The sequence below is a fragment of the Cynocephalus volans genome, chromosome 11 (assembly GCF_027409185.1).
Source record: "Cynocephalus volans isolate mCynVol1 chromosome 11, mCynVol1.pri, whole genome shotgun sequence".
Lineage (NCBI taxonomy): Eukaryota > Metazoa > Chordata > Mammalia > Dermoptera > Cynocephalidae > Cynocephalus > Cynocephalus volans.
In genome coordinates, this window is record NC_084470.1 from 63,765,101 (window position 1) to 63,785,282 (window position 20,182).

A 20,182-nucleotide genomic window follows, 5' to 3' on the forward strand; every position below is an offset into this window, starting at 1 on the left:
GCAGGATGTGTCCATGTGCCAGGATCAAAGCAATAAGTATCAATTGGTTAATACTTAGCCTTATTATCCCATTTCATCTTCCTTATGTCCCTGCGAAGTCGGCTCTGTTGTTACCCATCTTCTGTGGTTAAGAAAAGGTTGGTTCAGAGAGGCGAGGTAACTTGCCCACTGTCTTCACAGCTGCTATGAGGGTGAGCCATACTTGAACCTGGGTATGTTTGACCCTGAAAGCCCAGACTGCCATCAGCCTCTACACTTCCCTCGTGTAAGAGAAGCCTTGTGCTTACAAAAAGTGCTCCACAGCCACTGGCGTCAGAATCTTCTGAGGAGCTTATTAGAATTATAGATCCCCCTCCACCTCCTGCCCCAATGTGGGCTTCCTGAGTCAGAACCTCTGAGGGTTCGAAACCACTTCTGTAGGGGATCAAAGATTTTAAGTGTCTCTCGCATTTTGCCCTAACGTCTGCTCTCTCTACTCTAGCCCAGGCCCAACTATATAAGAACTGCGACAAGAGCTGTGAAAATCTGTATTCTTACTGTTTTGAATAAGTAATACATTCACATGGCTCAAAAATCAAAATGATTTAAAATGATATACATTGTGAAATATCACTCATTCCTGTCCCATTTACTCTGTTCCCTCTAATATCTCAACAGGGAGTAACTATTAGTCGTTTCTTGTGTATCTTCCATTGGTTCTTCAAGCAAATACAAATATGTGTTCTAATTTTCCCCCTTTTGTACACAAGGTAGCACTCTATATATGAGGGGTCTTCAAAAAGTCTGTGGAAAGATTAATATTCTTTTAATTCCATTCATTTCCCATGAACTTTTTGAAGTACACTTGTACATTGTTATATACCTTGCCTAAAAATTTTTTTAATATACTCTAGAGATCTTTTTGCACCCATATATAAAAAGCATCCTCATTAAACAAAATAGCTACATAATATTCCATTGTGTGGATGTACCAATTTCTTTAAGCTTGTAGTGATAGCCAGTTGAGTTATTTCTAGTCTTGTGCTTTTGGAGATAATGTGGCAATGAATAACTGTATATGCATGTTATTTCATAACTGTAAGATAAATTCCCAGAATAGGATTTCTGGGTCAAAGGTTAAAGCATTTGCTATTTTGCTTCTTTGGGGTGAACCATTTTGCAACCCTATCAGCAACATCACAGCATTTTAGCTGGTGTCCTTTCTAATATATAGGCGGTAGATCTTCACCCAGTTAGACTCAACACCCCCCTTAGTGTCCTGATATAAAATTCTGAGACAATATAACCCGCCCAAAGTCAGAATTTTAAAAAAATTCAATATGATGCCTTATCTGGTAATATCAAAAAGAAAATAAAAGAAATTTATAATAAAAGGATGTATTTCACTATGTGAAATGTTCATGCAAGATTAACTGCAAGATGTAATGAAGTCATTAGTGCTTGTGCCTATGTACAGACTGACTATGGATGCCACACCCCAAATGCAGACTGATACAGGTGTGCTGTGTCTGTGAATCAGGACCTATGAGCGTGGCTGCTATTGAAGAAGTGGTTTTTCAAAATGAAAACAAACAAAACAAACAGACAAAACAAACAAAAAAACTCAACCAACCAAACAAAAACCTCTTGGTAACATTCTGGACAAAACATAAGACAACCTTCTCTTTATTTACACAGAAGTTCCATTCCTGAAAAATTCAGTGTTTATTAAAACCATGCAAAAACTCCTTTGTATTTATAATTAAAATGGATTTAAGTTCTAGATTCAGATGGTTATAAGTGATTTTTTTCTACCTGTATGTCTAGTGAGACATTTAAAAGTCCTGTGGGACAAGCGACAATTCCTCCTTGTGTGGGAGTGTCCTGCTCCATCCACTAAATGCCAGTAGTACCCCCAAGGCGTTATGACAAACGGAAAAAGTCCCAACTGTTCAAAATGCCTTCAGGGGCAATGCCATCTCCTGCCCTGAGAAATGCTGCTCTGGGGACTCCTCCGATATCCATCCCACACATCAGGACCAGGTGAATGTTTCTAAAACGTTCAGTTCTGTTTCATTATCTTCACTTCTGTCAAGCACCACCAGCAGCTCCTTATTGCAGGACTAAACGCAACATCCTCAGCCAGAGGGGACAGAGTGAGCAGGTCTGCCAATGAAAGCTTCATTTGGTTAGATTCAGTGCTTCAGCTGAGAGGTGGGTGTTGAAATACATGCTTTGCGGTGAAAATGGCAAGTGGAATCCAATGTCCTCATGCTGCATTTGGCATATTAGAAGGTGCTCCTTGTCCCTCAGCCTGATGTGGCTGCAGAAACCACTGGCTCAAAGTCAGGTGACCCTCCGTTAGTTGATTTTGTGTTTTAGTTGATTTTGTGTATAAGTGGCTAAACCTTTCTGAGCCTCATTGTCCTCCTCCGTTAAATAAGAATATGAAGGTACTTCAAAAAGTTCTTGGAAAAATAGAATTAAAAGGTAATATGAATCTTCCCATGAACTTTTTGAGGTATCCTTGTATGGGACCCCTTTCAGCACTGATTTTTGTGATTCTGGAGGGAATGATAGAGTGCGTAAGTGGTAGGACCCCAAATCTTTTTGACACTTTGAGTTCTGAACTTAATAGTATCAGATAGTTTAAATATTTTTATTTTTGAGATGGTAGAAATGCTTAGTGGGGGTCCATCTTTAATGTAACGTGCATAATGTTCTGCTTAAGACGGTCTGTGTGTAATAGTTATAAATGCTCAGGATGCTGTCCTCCTCCCTTGTTATTCTCTACTTGCCCCGAAACAACGGCGAAGCTCACCTGTGTCAGACTGGCAGCGCACAATGACTTCATTATAAAATGTTTTCATGACCTTAAGGCCCAAGTGGCCCTCAATATAGTCCAGCAGTCAAGTGGTTGTTTAAATATGATTAAGCTGTATTATTTTTCTGTGCCTCAATTTTCCCGTCAGCTAATAGGTATAACAATAGTTTGAATGTCATGGGTACTTTTTCTTTCCTAGTCAAAATGTATAATTTTGCATCTATCATTACGGCATTTGGAATGAAGCCTGTCTCCCTCCTAGTGTATAACTTCATGAGGGCTGGTCGCCTGGTTTGTTCATCACTGGCTCCCAGCACATCCTGCTGTGCCCATAACACAGAAGATGCTTGACAGCTATTGACCGGATTCACAAGTGAACCGGAAGGCCCTTATCGTGGAGGTGCCATGCAGGTACCTGATGAAGCCTTAGTGATAAGGGCTAGTATGCACTCACTCATACGTTCACTCACTCATGTATTCATTTGGAAAGAAGGCTCCTGTGTTCTGATGGGAAAATTAATTTTCTTCCAGTCTTCCATCTGAGCGTCACAGCCATCCGGACCACTTGCCTCGGGGTCGGGCCGCGCTTGGTTCGGTTTGGGAAGACCTGGCGCGCTTCCATAGGCGGGAAGTGTGCACAGAAGCGGAGAATTCATTATCATCAGCCAGTCATCCGTGGAGATAGTAGACACTGCCCACGGGCGGGGTGCACCTGGCGCTCCCCCGGTGGGGCCCGTCTCTTGCGCTGCGCCCGGAGGTGGAAGCGCGAGTGCCCAGAGCCCACGGAAGCCTGGGGTCTGCCCGCACTCGAAAAAAGCACCAATAGCCCTCGGCAGTCCTTCTGCCCTCGCAGTCAACTCTGAGATCAAACCCAACACCTACTGGGGCAACTTTTCCCGGGGACTTCTGGGCAGGAGAACCGGCCTGGATCCTAGCCCGTCACCAGCCGGCAGAAGCTGGAGCTCACCCTTACTTCTCTGTAACTTGAGGGTGCTGAGGCCGAGGCCGAGTGACAGGGCAGAACGCAAAACCCCTGTTGCAGAAAGGCGTGCGGATAAGGAGAGCCCAGGCAGCGGGCGCGCGGCTCGCCGGGTCACCGGAGTTGCGCTTGGCCGGCCGAGGATGACTCAGCCTCACTCGCGTCGATCTTTACCGCCAGCCCGCGCGAGGGGTCCACAAAGTTCCCAGTCACACCCCAGAGCTCACGCGGGGGTGAGGAGCTCAGAAAGCCGGGTCCCAAGGTGGGGGCTGCGGCGAGAGAGGCCGCGGGGAAGCCTGGATCCCCGGTGCCCAAGGGTTTCCCCGACTTCCCTTCACCTCGCACGTCCGCTGCGGGCAGCCAGAAAGCGCCTCCGCCGGCGCTCGGCTGCCTCCTGCCCCGTGGGGTGGATGCCAGAGCGGGGAGCAGGTGACCCCAGGCTCGGGTCGCCGCCGGTCAGGGTGGCCTCGGCGCCACATTTGCTTCCTCTCCCAGCCCTAACACCCTGGCCACCGCCACTCGCCGCAGGCGTGCGGACCCCGGGCCGCAGCCGGTGAGAGCGCCAGCTGCTCGGAAGCCCCCGGCCCGCGGTCGGGCGCACCAGGGGCTGCGGCGCTGCGGACGATGCTCGGAGCCCCGCGTTCGTGCACCCGCGCGGCGGTGACAGCGCCGTCCCTTACACCTTCCCCTGCCGGGCACTGCGGCCACAGGAGCAGCTGCGGGCGGTCACGCAGCAGTGCCCTCTCCAGAGCCCCTGAGCCCCCAGCGCCGGCTCCACCCCGCTCCGCCCCGCGTGCGACCCCGTCCGCCGCCGCGAGCCCCGGCTCCTTCCTCAGACTTCTGCTTCTTGCCCCGCTCCCTTCTCTCCCGAAAATTACGCGGCGGGGGCGGGGGTCGCGCCACCTCCAGGCTCCGCTGCACCCGGCCCCGCGGCTCGAGACCCGGTCCAACCCAGGGGCCGACTGAGCGCGCGGCGCCCGCTTCCAGCCGCCACTGCAAAGTGCGGGCCACCGCGCCGGGCCCTTAGCCTCCCTCCTGCGCCCCCCCCCCCCCGCTCGGGTCGCCAGGGCCCGGGGACGGCCCGGGGCCAGCCGGAGAGTCGAGCCCGCGGCGGCGGACTGACTGCGGAGTTGTAAAGAACTCGGCGGCCGCAGTGGGCCGGGCGGGGCAGGGCGCGCTCCGCCGCGGCCAAGGGCACTGGAGTTTGCGAGTCCCCGCCGCTCGGCGCCTCCCACCCTCCCGCCGCGGCCCGCCGGACTCCCCGGGGCCGCCGAGGCGGGGCCGGGCGGCCGCCGCCGTGAGAGGCGCGCCTCCCGCCCTCCTCCCGCCCTCCTCCCGCGCCCGCCTCCCTCTCCCCCCTCTCCCCTCCCTCCGCCTCTCCGCCCTCCCCCGCCCCCCGCTCCTTTTTCTGCTCCCCAAGTGAGCCCGGCGCGCGAGAGGCAGGCGGGGCGGCGCGGCGCGGAGCAGGCAGCCCAGAGCGAGCGCTCGCCCACCGCCCGCTCCGCGCTGCTCCCCGCGGCTGCTCTGGTCGCCGCCGCCGCCGCCGGCGCGTCACAGGGAGCCCAGCATGGCCGGGCCGGGCTCGCAGCGCCGCGCGTCCCGGGGGGCCTCCGCGCTCCTTGCCGCCGTGCTTCTCTACGCCGCGCTGGGGGACGTGGTGCGCTCGGAGCAGCAGATCCCGCTCTCTGTGTAAGTGCCGGGTCGTGCGACGCCTGGGGAGGGGACCCGGCCGCCCGCGACCCACTGTGCCCAAGTTTGGTCGTCTGCAGGTGCGGCTGGGCAGGACCTGCCGCGGGCGTCGGCCTTGCCTCTAGCACCTGCCTTCCTGGACCAGTGTGGGGCGGGCGGCGAGGCCGGGGTGGGATGGTCTTGCCGCTTCCCTGGGGTTGGGGAGTGAGACCTGGAGAGGCTCAGCTCAAGTGACAGTACCAACTTTGCAGCCTGTTTACCTAAAGCAACTTCCATGGGCCGTTTAATTTACCCCCCTCTTCTTTTTGTGGGGGGCGGGGGTGGATTTCTTCCCACTAGTGTTTGCCGCCAGGTGATGCCCAATTTGGGTGGTCGAATGTGAGGAAATCATTCCAATGAAACCCAGTGGTCTTTCCAGAGAGCCGGCCAGACTTGGCGCATTCTCAACTGTGTGACCCCCCTCGGATCCCCTTCCGCGCTGCACTCTGCAGTTTGGTGCTAGCAGTTTCTACCACAGCGCTTTTTCTCTTTCTCTTTTCTTTTCTTTAATATTATATCGCCCCGATCCTTCAGCCACAGCCCCATGTGTGCGTGTACGTGTGTGTGGACTGTGACACGGGTGTGACATTTCTTCCTGTGCTCTTTCTCCCTGAAGGGTGAAGCTCTGGGCCTCGGCTTTTGGTGGGGAGATAAAATCCATTGCTGCTAAGTACTCGGGCTCCCAGCTTCTGCAAAAGGTAAGGTTTCTGTGGTGGCAGGAAGTGATGATTTTTTCCAGCACAGAAAATGGAGGCAGATTTAGTTTTCCAAACAAACGTGAGCCCCGAGCAGCATCAGTTATCAGAGGAGTCTCTGATCCCCCGGTTTCTTGGCATTGTACTGTGCAGTGACTTCTCCCTACCAACCGGTTATTTTTAGATGACACTTGATTCTAAACACAAAGAAAAGCAGGATACTCACTATCACTGCCCTGGCTGGGGCTCGGAAACAGTGTTTTTGCATGGCTCTCCTCACAGTGTCGGTATTGCTGTTTCAGTGTGCGAGCAGATGCTCCTCTGGCCAAAAAATGCTAACTTCATCCAAGGGGTAGACTCAGTGCCTATTCTATGATGCCTTTCACCTTGCACTGGAGGCGTGGGGTTCAGTGTATCAGAGAAAAACGCTGCACTATTGTTTGTCATCCCCGGACTTGTACAATCCCATTATTCCCCAATCATCCAGACCCAGGGCTGGGATGCATTACATCATTACAGATAAGGAGAATGAATGTGGTTATCTTTCCACTCAGCTGCACTGCCAGGTAATAACCTATGAGAGTAGTCCACAAACTTAAGAAATTGGTCTTCCTCCGTATAATTCTGGAGAGTAATGAGAATGCAGAATTGATTATTAGGCTTTTATCAGAAGCTGCATCAATTTTAATTCAAACAGGGAGCATTATGCTTAAAATTACATTGTGAGATACATGGTCCTTCGTTCTCCCCTCCACAAATTAAAGAGAGAGAGAAAAAAAGCAGGTTGGGAAAGAGAATTTAGAGGGGCTAAAAAAATTCCACGTTAGCAAATCAACAGGATTAATCAAAATATTCTCATGATGACAGAAAATAAATTTGGCCTTTACAGGATAATTCTCTGAAAATGGGTACAAACAGCTTAAATTGTTAAGTTAACTTTTAAGCATTTTTAAATGTGTTTTTTGGCCAATGTACCATATGTGTTATGCATGCTGCCTGGTAACCAAGTACGTATTTTATTTATGGCATTCCACTTCAGAGAGTAGCATTTTTGGGGACATTATATGAAACAGTTTGTCATATGAAATCCAAATATCATAATAAAGCATCAGCCCACAATGGAATGACTGAAATTATTCTAGCTTAAAAATTGCCAGTGGCTATATTCCTTGAAACCATGGAAAGATTTTTTGCTGAATTCTGTTGTTTGGGAAGGAGTTCATTGAATATAGGCAGTTGATAAAACTTAAGGCTATAATATGCCTTTATGGAAGGTGACAATTTACATACCTGTGACCCACCTCAGAGTTTATAGAAACTGCTTCTTTCCCTGGTATTCTTTTAATCTGGACCAGTCCATACTCTGCTTTGGTAGTGTGCCTGCTTGTCATGTTTTATGTGAAGAGTTCTGGACTGTGGCATTGCCTGTGTATTTTCCTTATTTTTTTAAAGAAGAGAACATTTTGTATAACTTTAAAGAAATATTTCTCATCTGCATGTTGCAGTTGTAGCAACTCTGAAAGAATGCCTTCAGAGTCTGTGAATGATTTTTTGGTTGTGCTTATATATCTTCTATCTCACATTTTGCAGGAGCACATGAAATATGTTTTTTCCTTCTCTCTGAAGTTAACACACACACATACTGCACATATACACACACATACTGCACAAAACCCCATCAACCCTATTATTGGCTACTCTATAACAGCAAATTGGAAACAGCTAAAATGCTTCTGTTACCTTCTCATCAGCATCCTTTCTGATATTGAATTCACTATCTTTGCTTTGCTTTTGTTGTGTTTGCAGCTTGACAATTGTGTAATTATTTCCAGCTGTTTATGGCTTTGTTGTCATTTCTTGCTGCTGCCTAGCATTTTGTAATCTGATGCGAGGGGAAGGTAAAGTGCTGCTTGGCATTAGGTTCCAGGGTGGGTATCTGCTGTAGCACTTGGATCACAATCATGTACTGCGGGGGTCCTGAAATACCCATTGCTTTGGGTTGCTTGACAAGGACTTTCATGAGTGATGGAAGGGGCATATTAGACAACTTGGGGAGTATTTTTGCAGAAATCTTTTGGCCGTCTTGATCCATCGCCCTCAAATGTGACTGTATTCTTGAAATTAGCAAAGAACATTGGTTTAGAGAGTTCAGAGTGTGAATGGGAAAATATCTGAAGGTGCTCAGAGTGTGGGAGGCGTAATATAATTTGGAAAAGCAAGGAGACAGTGCCTCTCTCTTACGTATTTTTCAAATTTCTGGCCATTTACTGAGGAATTACTCTTCTTTTTTTTTTTTTTGACTGGTAAGGGGATTGCAACCCTCGGCTCGGTGTGGTCCACACCACGCTCAGCCAGTGAGCGCACCGGCCATCCCTATATAGGATCCGAACCCGCGGCCTTGGCACTACCAGCGCCGCACTCTCCTGAGTGAGCCACGGGGCCGGCCCCTGAGGAATTACTCTTCTAATCATCACATTTATCCATCACATTGCTGTGTCCTTAACAATTAAGATGCTTTCAAAATGAGTTAGAAAACTTGGTTGGAAAATGTGTTAATACAATATTAAGGGAACTCAAAGGTGACAATATTATGTTGCATAATAGATTGTAATTGAACTTTTAAGGCATGGACATTTAAACTTGATTTTCAGTTAAGTAAGATACTGTATACCACTGCATGATTTTATGTATTTTATGTAGTTTCTGTAATTGACACTTGATGTTGTGAATTGATGTGATATGTTCATTTTTAGAATGTGAGTTTAGTAATTTCTGTACTAAGGCATAAACTTTGCAAAGTAGTTATTGTGAATATAAGTTAAATAATAATTGGCCATCTATTTTAAGGTATTTGGAGACTGGGAAAACTGCCATTTTGGTAACATGTTTTTATAAGGTAATATAATTTGAGGTAGCAGCATTATTACTGACTTCATCAATGTGAGCACAAACATTTAACAATGTACCTCATTGTCATGGCTTCAGAAAGGAGAATATTTTATCAATTGTTTCTGTGTTTGATACCATGGCTTTCACTACTTTAGCTTATGATAATTAGGTATTCAATGCCAGACTTTTCCTATGTTTTCTTCTTTTTGTCTTTGCTGAGCACAAGAATAGCAGCATATTCATTCCTTATAGAGAGGACATTTTTGACTTTATAAAATGCAGTACGCTATGTTTTAGCAAAGTTGTGTCTTTTCAGTACAGAGTGGAAGATTGTGGGTCTTGTAGGTTGGAGCTGGAGTTTATCTTGAGAGGTTTTGTTGTTGTTAAAGAATAGCAGGCCCTTGGAAGGAAAGTGCCAGTGTGTATGCTCTCTTCCTTAGCTGGCATATACTGCAGGGGTTTCCATTCATTTCAACTCCTAATTAACTTTCCTATTTGACATATTCATGGCAGTGTTTAGCTGCTTCTCTCTTGCTTCATTTTCCCCAAAGAATGCACATTGTTCTTTTGGGGAGGCGTAGTTTCAGTACCTCTATATTTTGGGATTCAGTGAGACACATTTCAGTAGGTCTGGGAACTTAAGCTGTAAACTCCTGGGCTCCACACCTTTAACATCCACAATGAAAGGCATTCCACTGGCGTGATTCTCATCTCATCCTCCATAGGGAGAATTCTGTTGGAGCTGGGTTGTTCATTCTATTTAGACCTTCATTCAGGGAATCAATGTTCATGGGAATGAGGGGTTCTAATTACATTTTCCAGAATTGTGATGATAAATATACAGCGGAAATACAGGTAATGTGTGTCTGCTATTAATGCTGGAAAAGAATTGACATTTACCTCAGACGCCTTGTGCAGCACTTACCAAGCATGCACTTCTTGGAATGTACAATCAGGTTTTTGAGTTATCAACTATTTATTGAGAGAGTGGCTTTAATACATAGACGTGATGTGTCTTCCACAGGACAGAGTCAGCAAAGTAAAAGGTTGGTTCTTTAAGCCATTTTTATAATTATGACTTTTCATCAATGTGGAAATCGATGGACTTTTAAATAATTAAATAGGAGTATTAGCTTATCAGGAACTGGATAGCAGTACTTTGCTGCCTGTAGGAAGCCTGACACTCTACTGATTGCTTTGATGGGGGAGGCGCTATTTCTCCGAACATTTTTGTTGAATAAACAGTTTACTTGTCATACCAAAAGATAAATGCGTTCAGCTTAGGCTGCTGATGCTTTAATTCATGGCATCACTTCAAATTACTGGACTTGCCCCCAACAGATTATTTTTAAAAGCCTTGAAATCTCTGAACTGACAGTTTTCAATCTTTCAGGTCAGTTTACTGGTCTCATTAGTCCAATCACCGGCACATTTAGCAGAGCAGGGTAGACCAGTGAGCATTCAGCTTGCACACCTTATTCATACATCTAATTGCACTGGTGAACTCACACTTGGTTACTTGCTAAGGTTTTGTCTGAGCTTCTTTTGTTCATTGTTCCTTTTTCTTTTTTTTCGTTCTTTTTCTCTTTCTTTAAAGTTCTTTTCTGTCAGATATATTTCTATGTTGCTTTTGCTCTCATTAGGAGCTACTGAAGCCTGTGTTGCTCAGGAGATTGACAGATGCTAATCAAAACTAAGGGAAAATGAAAATATAGACATGGTTTTCTGGTTAGAGGCATACTTCAGATTTTTATTCCAATGTGGTTATAATTTTGATCAATTAGTACAGCGATCTCATGCTGATTTTAATTAGTTTATTAATTAATCCTAATACTAGTGTGATTTTAGGGAAACACATGAATACCAAACCACCTCATAATGATGAAATCTGTCCAGTATGGGTAAGCACAATTAGTATTTCCAGTTTTGGGTAAGGACGTAGCTGTGTATCAGAATGACCAGGTGTTTCGTTTTCCCAGTTTGAAACACATATCCACAGAAGTGCAACTTTGGGATTTTAGCCTTTTTCAGTCTTTGATCCTCACTTGGTGTTTAGTACTTCCTCTTATGTTGATCAATAAACAACCTGGTATGTTGGGCTTACTTAAAGAAACGAGCATTCTCACCCAGAATCCTTTGTTTCAGATCTGCCATTAATCCAGATTTGCCATTGTAAATGCCAACAGAAGAGCTTTTTCTTTATCCAAGCAATGTTATAAAATGCCAGCCTATGAATTAGCACATGGAATTTTTTCCCCTTTTAGTGTAATTTTTATACAAGAAACATAATGGCCTATGTTTCATCTCGAGTGACTGCAGTGAAGCTTTTGAAAAGTTCCTAATGTCAGGCTTCTGGCAACACTGATAGAATCTTTATCAGTCCTCTTTGGTCCATTAAACACAACTTAGTTTCTCCTTTAGGGGAAGAAAATGACGTAGTGAGGAAGGGGGGGTGCTCAATTTCTCGTGATTTTAATGAGTATTTAGTGACCGGCAGATTCCATCTGAGGGTGTTGCTCCTGAAATGTAAAGCCGGACTCAAAGACCCCTCTTTAATGCAGTCCACTGGCTTGTGCTGCATCTTGCCCTTGGTGCATCAGGCATTTGTATAGCTGGTGTGTTACAGGAGACTTTTATATATGTAGCCAGCTTGTTTAGTTTTTAGAAGAAAGAAATTTTACAAATACAACTTTGAAGAGAGTCTAGTACATTTCTAATAAATGGTCAACATTTCAATTTCCATATGCTTTGAACAACACTCCTTGGGTGCTTGTTCAAAGGCTGTTTAAATAAGACATTAAATGTGTAAGGTGTATTAAATTTATATGTTGCATAGCTTCCTGGTTACCCAAATCTAGATTATGAAAATAAACAACTCAGAAGCCAAATGATGAGTGCGCATTTCAGGGCCATATTGAAAAGGAGTGCATTGTCTCCTGACAAGAAATAGATGGCCATTTCGTCACTTTGTGCACTCCGGAGTATTTGTCTTGGCACCATGTATTGAAAAACAGTAGCTGCTCAAGGTTAAAAGAGCTGTTATCCATGTAAATGATCTGGACAGGCAAGTTGGGCAGGGCGGTAAATGCTGTGGGTTCACAAAACAGGTATTCTGATTATCCATTTTAGGTGAAACAACTGTCAGTCGATACTCGGAGCTTGCATATGTTGTTACCGTTATACTTATTAAGTTTGTGTGTGTGTGTGCCCGTGACAATAAAAATGGATGCTGCTGGGCCGACCCCGTGGCTCACTCGGGAGGGTGTGGCACTGGGAGCGCAGCAGCGCTCCCGCCGCGGGTTCGGATCCTATATAGGGATGGCCGGTGTGCTCACTGGCTGAGTGCGGTGTGGCCGGTCACAAAAAAGACAAAAAAAAAAAAAAAAAAAAAAGGATGCTGCTCATCACAGAATGTGCCAGATGCTTCCTGCTGATGGGAAGCCTGTTCTTGTCCTCCTGAGCTGCTAGAGAGGCTGGCTTGAGAGAGTGAACAGGGTGCTAGGACAGCACTGAGACACCCAGCCCACTAGGCATGGATTTGTGCAGCATCTGGGATTTGTAGGCAGCTGGAGTCTGAGGACCTGCTGAGACGAGGACCAGCTACACAACTTGCAGGCCCCAGTGGAAAATGTGGAACCCCCGTTAGAAAATTATTAGGAGTTTCAATATAGTAACAGCAGAGCATTAAGCCAAATATGGGACCCACTGGGCCTTGGCTAAGACCTGGGGACAGGCTGTGCTCGTTCTGGCTTTCTCTTTTTCCAGCTAGGTAGCTCATCCTTTCAGCGCATTCAGTCTAGGAGGCTTCCTTTGCCTACCTTTGTTCCATCTGCAATGAAATCATTTTCTTGTTTTATGAGCTACATAGTAATACGTCGGGAGTTTGGAGCATTTTCAGGGATGGATGTCTTTGGAGATGGTGTGTTGTTAAAGGCCTAGGAATGGTGCCATTTTCTTTTCTGTATGCATTTCCTGAGTAGCCTTGGGTACTTAATCTAATAGTAAAAAACTAGTAGCTTAATCTAATAGTAAAAACAGTTAGCATTCGCTCTGCAGTTTCTTCATTCTAGGTATTATGATAAGCACTTTACATATGTCATCCTGTTAAATTCTCCCAACAAGCTAATGAGTCAAGGACTGCCATTCACCCCATTTTACAGATTTAGAAGTTGAGGCTCACAGAAGTTAAGCAGCTCCCCAAATGACTGGGCTAGGCTTTTGGAGACTGAATATCAGGCCACAGTGCTACATTCCCTCATCTTTGTATGATCTTTTTTGACCTCAGTTCCTATGTGAAAAAAATGTGAATAATACCTGCATTTCTCTATCTCACATGTGTTTGGGAAGATTAAATGAGATAACATCTAGGAAATTAATGCAGAAACAATTAAAGCCTGGGATAACAGCTCAGAGGACATGGTCTTGGAGTGAGATAGTCTTTGATTTGAGTCCCAGATCTGCCATTTCTTAGCTGGGTCACCTTGTAGTTTTGCATTTCCCAACCTGTACTCTTAAATGGAAAAGGAGACCAATACCTTCTATCTTTCAGGCTGTGATGAAGATTAAATGAAATAAAACAAGCAAAGCACTTAGCACAGTGCCTGGCACATCAAAGCCTCCTGCCAGCAAGTTGCTGTGGCCATTATTAGTCGCAATGCACAAATAAAAGCTCTTCAGTAACCTTCATTGAGCATCTATGGAGCCTAGACCCGTATATACATGTGGACGTAGTGAGTGAGCAAGTGAGTGAGCAAGTGAGTGAGTGCCAGGTGTTGGTATGTAGGAAGGTTATCCCCACCTGGTACCTGCAGGAGAGCCAAATAGCTCAGAGCAGCAGGAGAGCTGCAGAGGTCCCTGCCTCTGTCGGGATGTGCACTCTTGCTCTTGCTGTCAGTTCCACTCTCCCTGAGGGTGAGGGAAGATGCCCAGGGAATCTGTCACCTGGTGAATTGGGGTTCTTATCTCCTCCCTCGCTTGTCCTGCCATCTGGGCAGTGGGACAGGCTGAGGAAATGGCCACATCTGTCCCACAGCCCAGAGGCCCTTAAGCTGCAGAAGTTCCCAGCACATCCAGCTATCTGCCCTGTTGTGGGAGTGCATTCAGAAGCCGGCTGTGGACACTTCTTACTCCAAATGCCCTCTTGGACAGCATTCCAGGCATTTCCTCCTGGGAGAATTCTCCCTGCTAGGCCGTGGAGAACTATAGACTTCTCCCAGTGGCTTCCTGGGGAGTGATGCTGGAGACCAGCTGCAGGACAAGGCACCTCACGGTGCAGGCCAGTCTTTCCTCCAGTCAGGGGCAGGGAGGTAAAGTGGTCTGTGGGGACTGCCATCTGTCACCAACCCGCAGGAGACAACGAAGGGCACCCTGTGTTCTTTGGCTGTTTCCCGCTAGCCCTGCCCGCCTCTTCGGCACTTCCTTGGCATGTTCTGTTGTTGTGTTTAGCCTTGAGCATCTGCAGTCCTATGCTGGTCTCCTTCAAGATGGTGAATGAGTGAAACCTGCCATCCCTCTTTGTGTAAACATAGGTAGCAACCCTTTGAAATCATGGGGGTAGTTTTTTGCTATGGTAGCTGCATAACTTTAAAAAATTATTTGTGCATAAATCCATCATAATCAGCACTGAAAGTCAATAAGAAGTCAGTGACGAAAATAAATGTACTTAAGCTTTGGTGGTTCCATGTGGGACAGTAGTTCAGAAAAGTGCCCAAGAGCTGTCTGTGCCCACAAATGTTGCAGAACTACAGAGTCTGACGGCCCTGGTGGCTTCCCAAAATCCACCAAGGTCATAACTGGCTCACGTAAACAGGAGAGTGTTGACTGGGGCTGCAGAGGAAGGAAATGCTTGTTAGTATGAGTTGAGCATCATCTGTATTAAAGCAGCTAATGTAAGACATCTGATCTGGTCCTTACTGCCACTGTGAGGTTGCTCATATTATCTGCCTCCCATAAGTAGGGCCTGAGGCTGGGGGAGGTGGGACAGCTTGCTACGTGGTGGGGCTGGGACTCAATTCAGGTTTGTCTGGAGCCCCAAGCCCCTGATTCTTCTGGAGCATATTCCTGCTGTGTGGGCTGATCCCACCTCAGCTGGGGCTGGAGTTACATCTCCAGGACCCGTAGCAAGATGGGCAGGGCCAAGGTGGGTTGGGATGTCAATGCCCTCACTGTTTTCCTTCCTCCAGATGCCTTGTACTTAGATGGGGTTTCAAGATGTGTGCTCTTCTGGCAGCAAAGAGCAGCTTTGTGAGCTGCTGGGGCTCCAGAAGCTAGTGTGGGCTTGTGCCTGCCGTGGGACAAGAACAGTTCCGAAAGGAGACTGGTCAGGGCTGATTGGTGGGCCCCTGGTTGGCAGGGGACAGGTGGTATCAGGTAGCCTCAATAATTCCCAGGCAGGAAGGTGGAAATGCCAGGGGAGAGAGTGACCTTGTGGAATTCCTGACCAGGATTCAATCGGCAGCTTCATCACGAGGACTCAACTCTCTGCAGAAACCAGGGAGCATTTTCCCCTTGTGTTTTCCCTGAAAAGTCAAACCTGCTGTTCATGTTTGCTTAGGTCGCTGAATATATCGGGTGCATGCATCCTACACGTGATGATTTGACTTATTTTCCTGAGACTTTGGTGTTGTGTTGTGCTAACGTTAAAATGGAATGAAAGGAATAATTGGCCTGTGGAATTCCCGAGTCTGGACCCTCCCATGCTGTAAACTTGACCCTGCATTTTCTTCCTAATTTTCTTGTGGCTGCTAAGTCTCAGCTGGCTCCCAGGACAGAAGCAAATGTCTGGTTTTAGAAGGATCTAGATTTCTATTACAGTGAGCTATGTACAGCTGAAAAGAGATTTTTAAAAAAGAGCGTGGGCTTTGGGGTTGAATTCTGCTTTGCCAATTGCTAACTTTACTTCCCTGGGCCTTCGTTTGCTCATTGATAAAATGGAACAAATAATAAAAGTACCTGTGTTGTAGAGCTTTGGGGAGGATTAAATGATAAAACACATAAGAAGTCATTTAGAACAATGTGTGGCACAGGGGAAGCCTTAGTTCTCTGGCCACTCCGTTATTTATACTGTCCTGCTTCATTATTAATGAACAAGAGACACTCTTGGAATTTTTGTCACTTTGATCCCATGATGAGTTCATAAAATTAAGGCGATGTATGTCATGCACATTTAATGTGACAGGGCTCAGTGACAAACAAAAGCATTTATTATGTCCTCAAGTAGGTGGATTTCTTTTTGGCTTTCTTTCCCAGATCCTCCTAATCTTGTCCCTTGCACAGCAGAGGTGGGCAGTTGTGGGATTAAAGTTTGCTCTTGCTATATAACATTGTACTATAATTTGCAAAACAAAGTGAAAGTTAGAAATACGGAGCAGGCGTCTGGTTCTTTGTGTGTACTATCCATAGTGCCTTTTCCATTGTGCTTTGTTGAGGCAGAGGTGGAAAAATATTGAGAAAAGAACAATAGGTGTCGGAAGCAGTAAATTCACTGGAGGCAGGTAATCTTCGGCTGCGGGTCATAACATACAGCTTTAACTCTCAGCCTCCTACTGGCTTCCATTATTAGTGAAATGTCCATTAGTGCAATGCGACTGCATCATGTGCAAACAGCTCAACGGGCATGGACTTTTGTCCCACTGATATAAATGATAGTCATTTGCTTCTGGGATGGTAATGCTGAAGTTTGAATATTCTTTCTTCTTGACTTTGGCTGGGGCTCCTGTTGGAATGCTATTGTAATTTGCTTTTATAATACAGAACTTGCACACCGACTCAGATGGCATACTTCAGGTGAGTCACTATCAGGCAACCAGTAAAGGATGTTTGTGTGCATATGTGCGTGCACGTGTGAGTGTCTTATAGACATGGGCCGTTTCCTTTTGTTAATAAATGCTGGTAACTGATTTAAAATCCAAGGGTCTCAGCTATCCCACTGCTGGGAATATACCCAGAGGAATGGAAATATCAAGTCGAAGGTATACCTGTTCCCCAATATTCATTGCAGCACTCTTTACAATAGCCAAGAGTTGGAACCAGCCCAAATGTCCATCTTCAGATGAGTGGATATGGAAAATTTGGTACATCTACAAAATGGAATACTACTCAGCTATAAAAACGAATGAAATACTGCCATTTGCAACAACATGGATGGACCTTGAGAGAATTATATTAAGTGAAACGAGTCAGGCACAGAAAGAGAAATACCACATGTTCTCACTTATTGGTGGCAGCTAAAAATTAATATATAAATTCACACACACACGCACACACACACACACAAAAAAACCGGGGGGGGGGAAGAAGAAGATATAACAACCATAATTACTTGAAGTTGATACGACAAGCAAACAGAAAGGACATTGTTGGGGGGGAGGGAGGAGAGGGAGGAGGGAGGGAGGTTTTGGTAAGGGGCAACAATAATCAAACACAATGTATTTCGACAAAATAAAATTAAAAAAAAAAAATCCAAGGGTCTGTGGCCAAGTTTGAGTATTTCAGAACATCAGGAGTCACCTGGTCACCCGGGAATAAGATGTAATCCTCTCAGGAGAGGATTCACGGCTCACTAATCTTTTGAAAAAAGCCAATGATACACATCTCCCAGAACAGGAATTTCAAAATTGTGGAGCCATAGCTGGATTTTCTACTTGAACTGCAAGGTTTTCAGTTTTTTGCTTAAAACAAGTGCCATATGAATAGAAAAAATATATAGGTGTAGAAAGAAATCAGAGGATTGACTTTTAAAAATCTATTTTTAAGAGAGGGGCTTGGTCTTGGGAAGGCAGAATTGTGCAGAGTTGAGAGTCTGAATCTGAGTCAGGCCATACTGGATTGAATCCAGGTGCTACTGTTGACTAGTCAAATGACCCTGACAAGTCAGTCGCTGAGCCTCAGTGTTCTTATCTATTGAATGGGCACAGTGGCACTGACTTCTAGAGTGGAATTGAGAGGCCCAAATGAGAAGATGCATGAAAGATGCTTAGCAACAAGGCTCACACTATTTAAAAAAGGTGGACTACTGTTGCATTGTTGTTATAATTATTATTATTTGCAAGGAGTTGCCTCCATATACTGGGACATATGGGCTGCAGTTTGTCTACTGGGAGCAGTTAACTGGAAGCCGTGGTTGGAGACCTGCACCAAAGCTTCCCATGACTGAGCCCTACAAGGGCTTCTTAGGAAGTAGTAATAAGTGCTTTGTTTGTATTTTGTGCCTTGTGCTTAATTTATAATATATCATCTAATTTCTCACAACCACCTCTGAAGTCAGTTCTATTATCAACTCCATTTTAGAAATGCAGAAACTGAGACAGAGAATGTAAATTTGCCCACAGCTCCACAGCTCCAAGTGGCACAGGCAAGCTTTGAGCCTGGGTCCTGTGTATGCCAGTTCAGGTGGGGTGGGGTCAGAGGAGAGAGAGGCATTTGAGTATTTCTCAGGATCAGCCATCTGGATTGGCTCATTGTGGGGTTTGGTGGGAACTTCTTCCCTGCCCTTTCTTTTCCCCAGTGGAATTCTTAATCTTATTGCTTGGGTACACTGCCATGTGCTTTCATAGGAGAGAATTGAAAAGGGCCAAGAGCTGAAATGAGGGGAGGGCCCACTGAGCCCTGTAGCTTTCCACATAGTTCTCCTGTTTCCTATGATAAAATGATGCTGCTTGTCTTTTGGTTTCCTTTGAGGGTCACTTCTCCCCTCAAGAGGTCTGACTCCTAAAGAAGTGTTTCTGAGAATCTAGTTGGATTGGGTTACATTTTCCTTTGTGTATAATGGGTTATGGTAAGGGATGATAGTGTGGAAGAGCCAGGTCGCACTCTAGGATCCTGGGACCCGACAGATCTGGCTCTGAGATCCAACCAGACCCTTCTTAGCTTCACTTTGGGGCCCCAGCTTCCCCACCTGTAAAATGGGGTCATGGTGAGGATTAGGCATAGAGGCATGTAACAGGAAATGCCCAGTCAATTTTAGCTTCTTGATTTGTGTCATCCCCATTCTTTGTTGTTCCTGGATGTTCGTAGGTGCTTATTTTTTTTAATCTTAGTGAAGCCACAGTTCCGTTTTTCTGCACAATTGACAGCTAGCTTGAAGGCCACAGCCCTTCGACCCTCTAGGATCAGTTTTATTTTGCATGGGATGAGTTAGGCAGATCCTTCCGTGCCCCTGGCAGGTCTGGGGGACTGGGGATGTGTGATACCTTGAGGACTCACATCTCCTTTGGTGGTGAAGGGCAGGGGTGAGAAGGAGGCTTGTAAGCTAGACCTTAAGTCCCTGGGCAGGCTTGCTCTTTCTGATGGGGAGAGGGTCCTTTTTTGGCACTTAGCACAGAGCTATCTATGGGGTGGGCTTCAGGGGTGGCTGTGTGTGGCCTGCACGAATGTACAGATAAACAAAGGAAAGAATAGCAGAGCCCAGCCTTTCCGTTGTTCCCACACACGGCGAAGGAAATGAGAATGCTGTTGAGAGCAGGCAAAGCATTAGGTCCTCCACATCCCTTTCCCCATTCACTCTCCATTGCCAGGTTTCTGAGCCCCAGCTTCAGGCCTTGATACTGCAGGGTGGAGACGGCCTTCCAGCGACAGCAGTCCAGCCCTGAAGCTCGGCAGGCAGGTCCCTTGCCTACAACCCTTTCAGTGCCAGGAGGGATGCTAGACAGCTGAGCTAGCTGCTCCCTATTCTCCCAGCTGGGCGAGCACCTCCTCGCCCCTGGGAGTATCCCTTCCCATCTGGGCCAGCACCCTAAAAACCCAGCTGAGTCTCACCCAGAGCATCCAGTTGGGCTGAGGGGTCCCAGTGCCTCTGCAGCACCAAGACGAGCAGCTGCCGCGGGAGCACCGCAGTGCCGGGCGGGTGCCCGAGGAGCACCAAGCGAGACTGATGGGGCCGCCGCAGCCGCCACCGTCAACCAGGGGGAGGCAACGCGGCAGAGGCAATTAGGAAGCTGCTGCAGCTAATTCCAGAAAGCACTAGAACGCCACATTCCCAGTGATGCTGGGGAGGGAGGTGAATTTTAATTTCTGTCCCCTTCACCTTCACATGGAGACGAACTTCACTTGGACTCCTCGGAGGCCCTGCCAGCCCCAAGACATGTGTGT

General features: G+C 46.5%; 1 protein-coding gene across 2 annotated transcripts in view; it reads left to right on the forward strand.

Annotated features, from left to right (window-relative positions):
* The first annotated feature begins 5,202 nt into the window (after window positions 1–5,202).
* The window catches only part of CACNA2D3 (calcium voltage-gated channel auxiliary subunit alpha2delta 3), an 828,419-nt gene continuing 813,439 nt past the window's right edge, over window positions 5,203–20,182 (forward strand). For both annotated transcript variants that reach the window (XM_063114014.1, XM_063114015.1), the window contains exons 1-2: window positions 5,203–5,471; window positions 6,127–6,208. In XM_063114014.1, coding sequence (XP_062970084.1) covers window positions 5,350–5,471; window positions 6,127–6,208 — 204 coding nt within the window. In that variant the 5' untranslated portion in view covers window positions 5,203–5,349. The remainder of the gene's footprint in view (window positions 5,472–6,126; window positions 6,209–20,182) is intronic.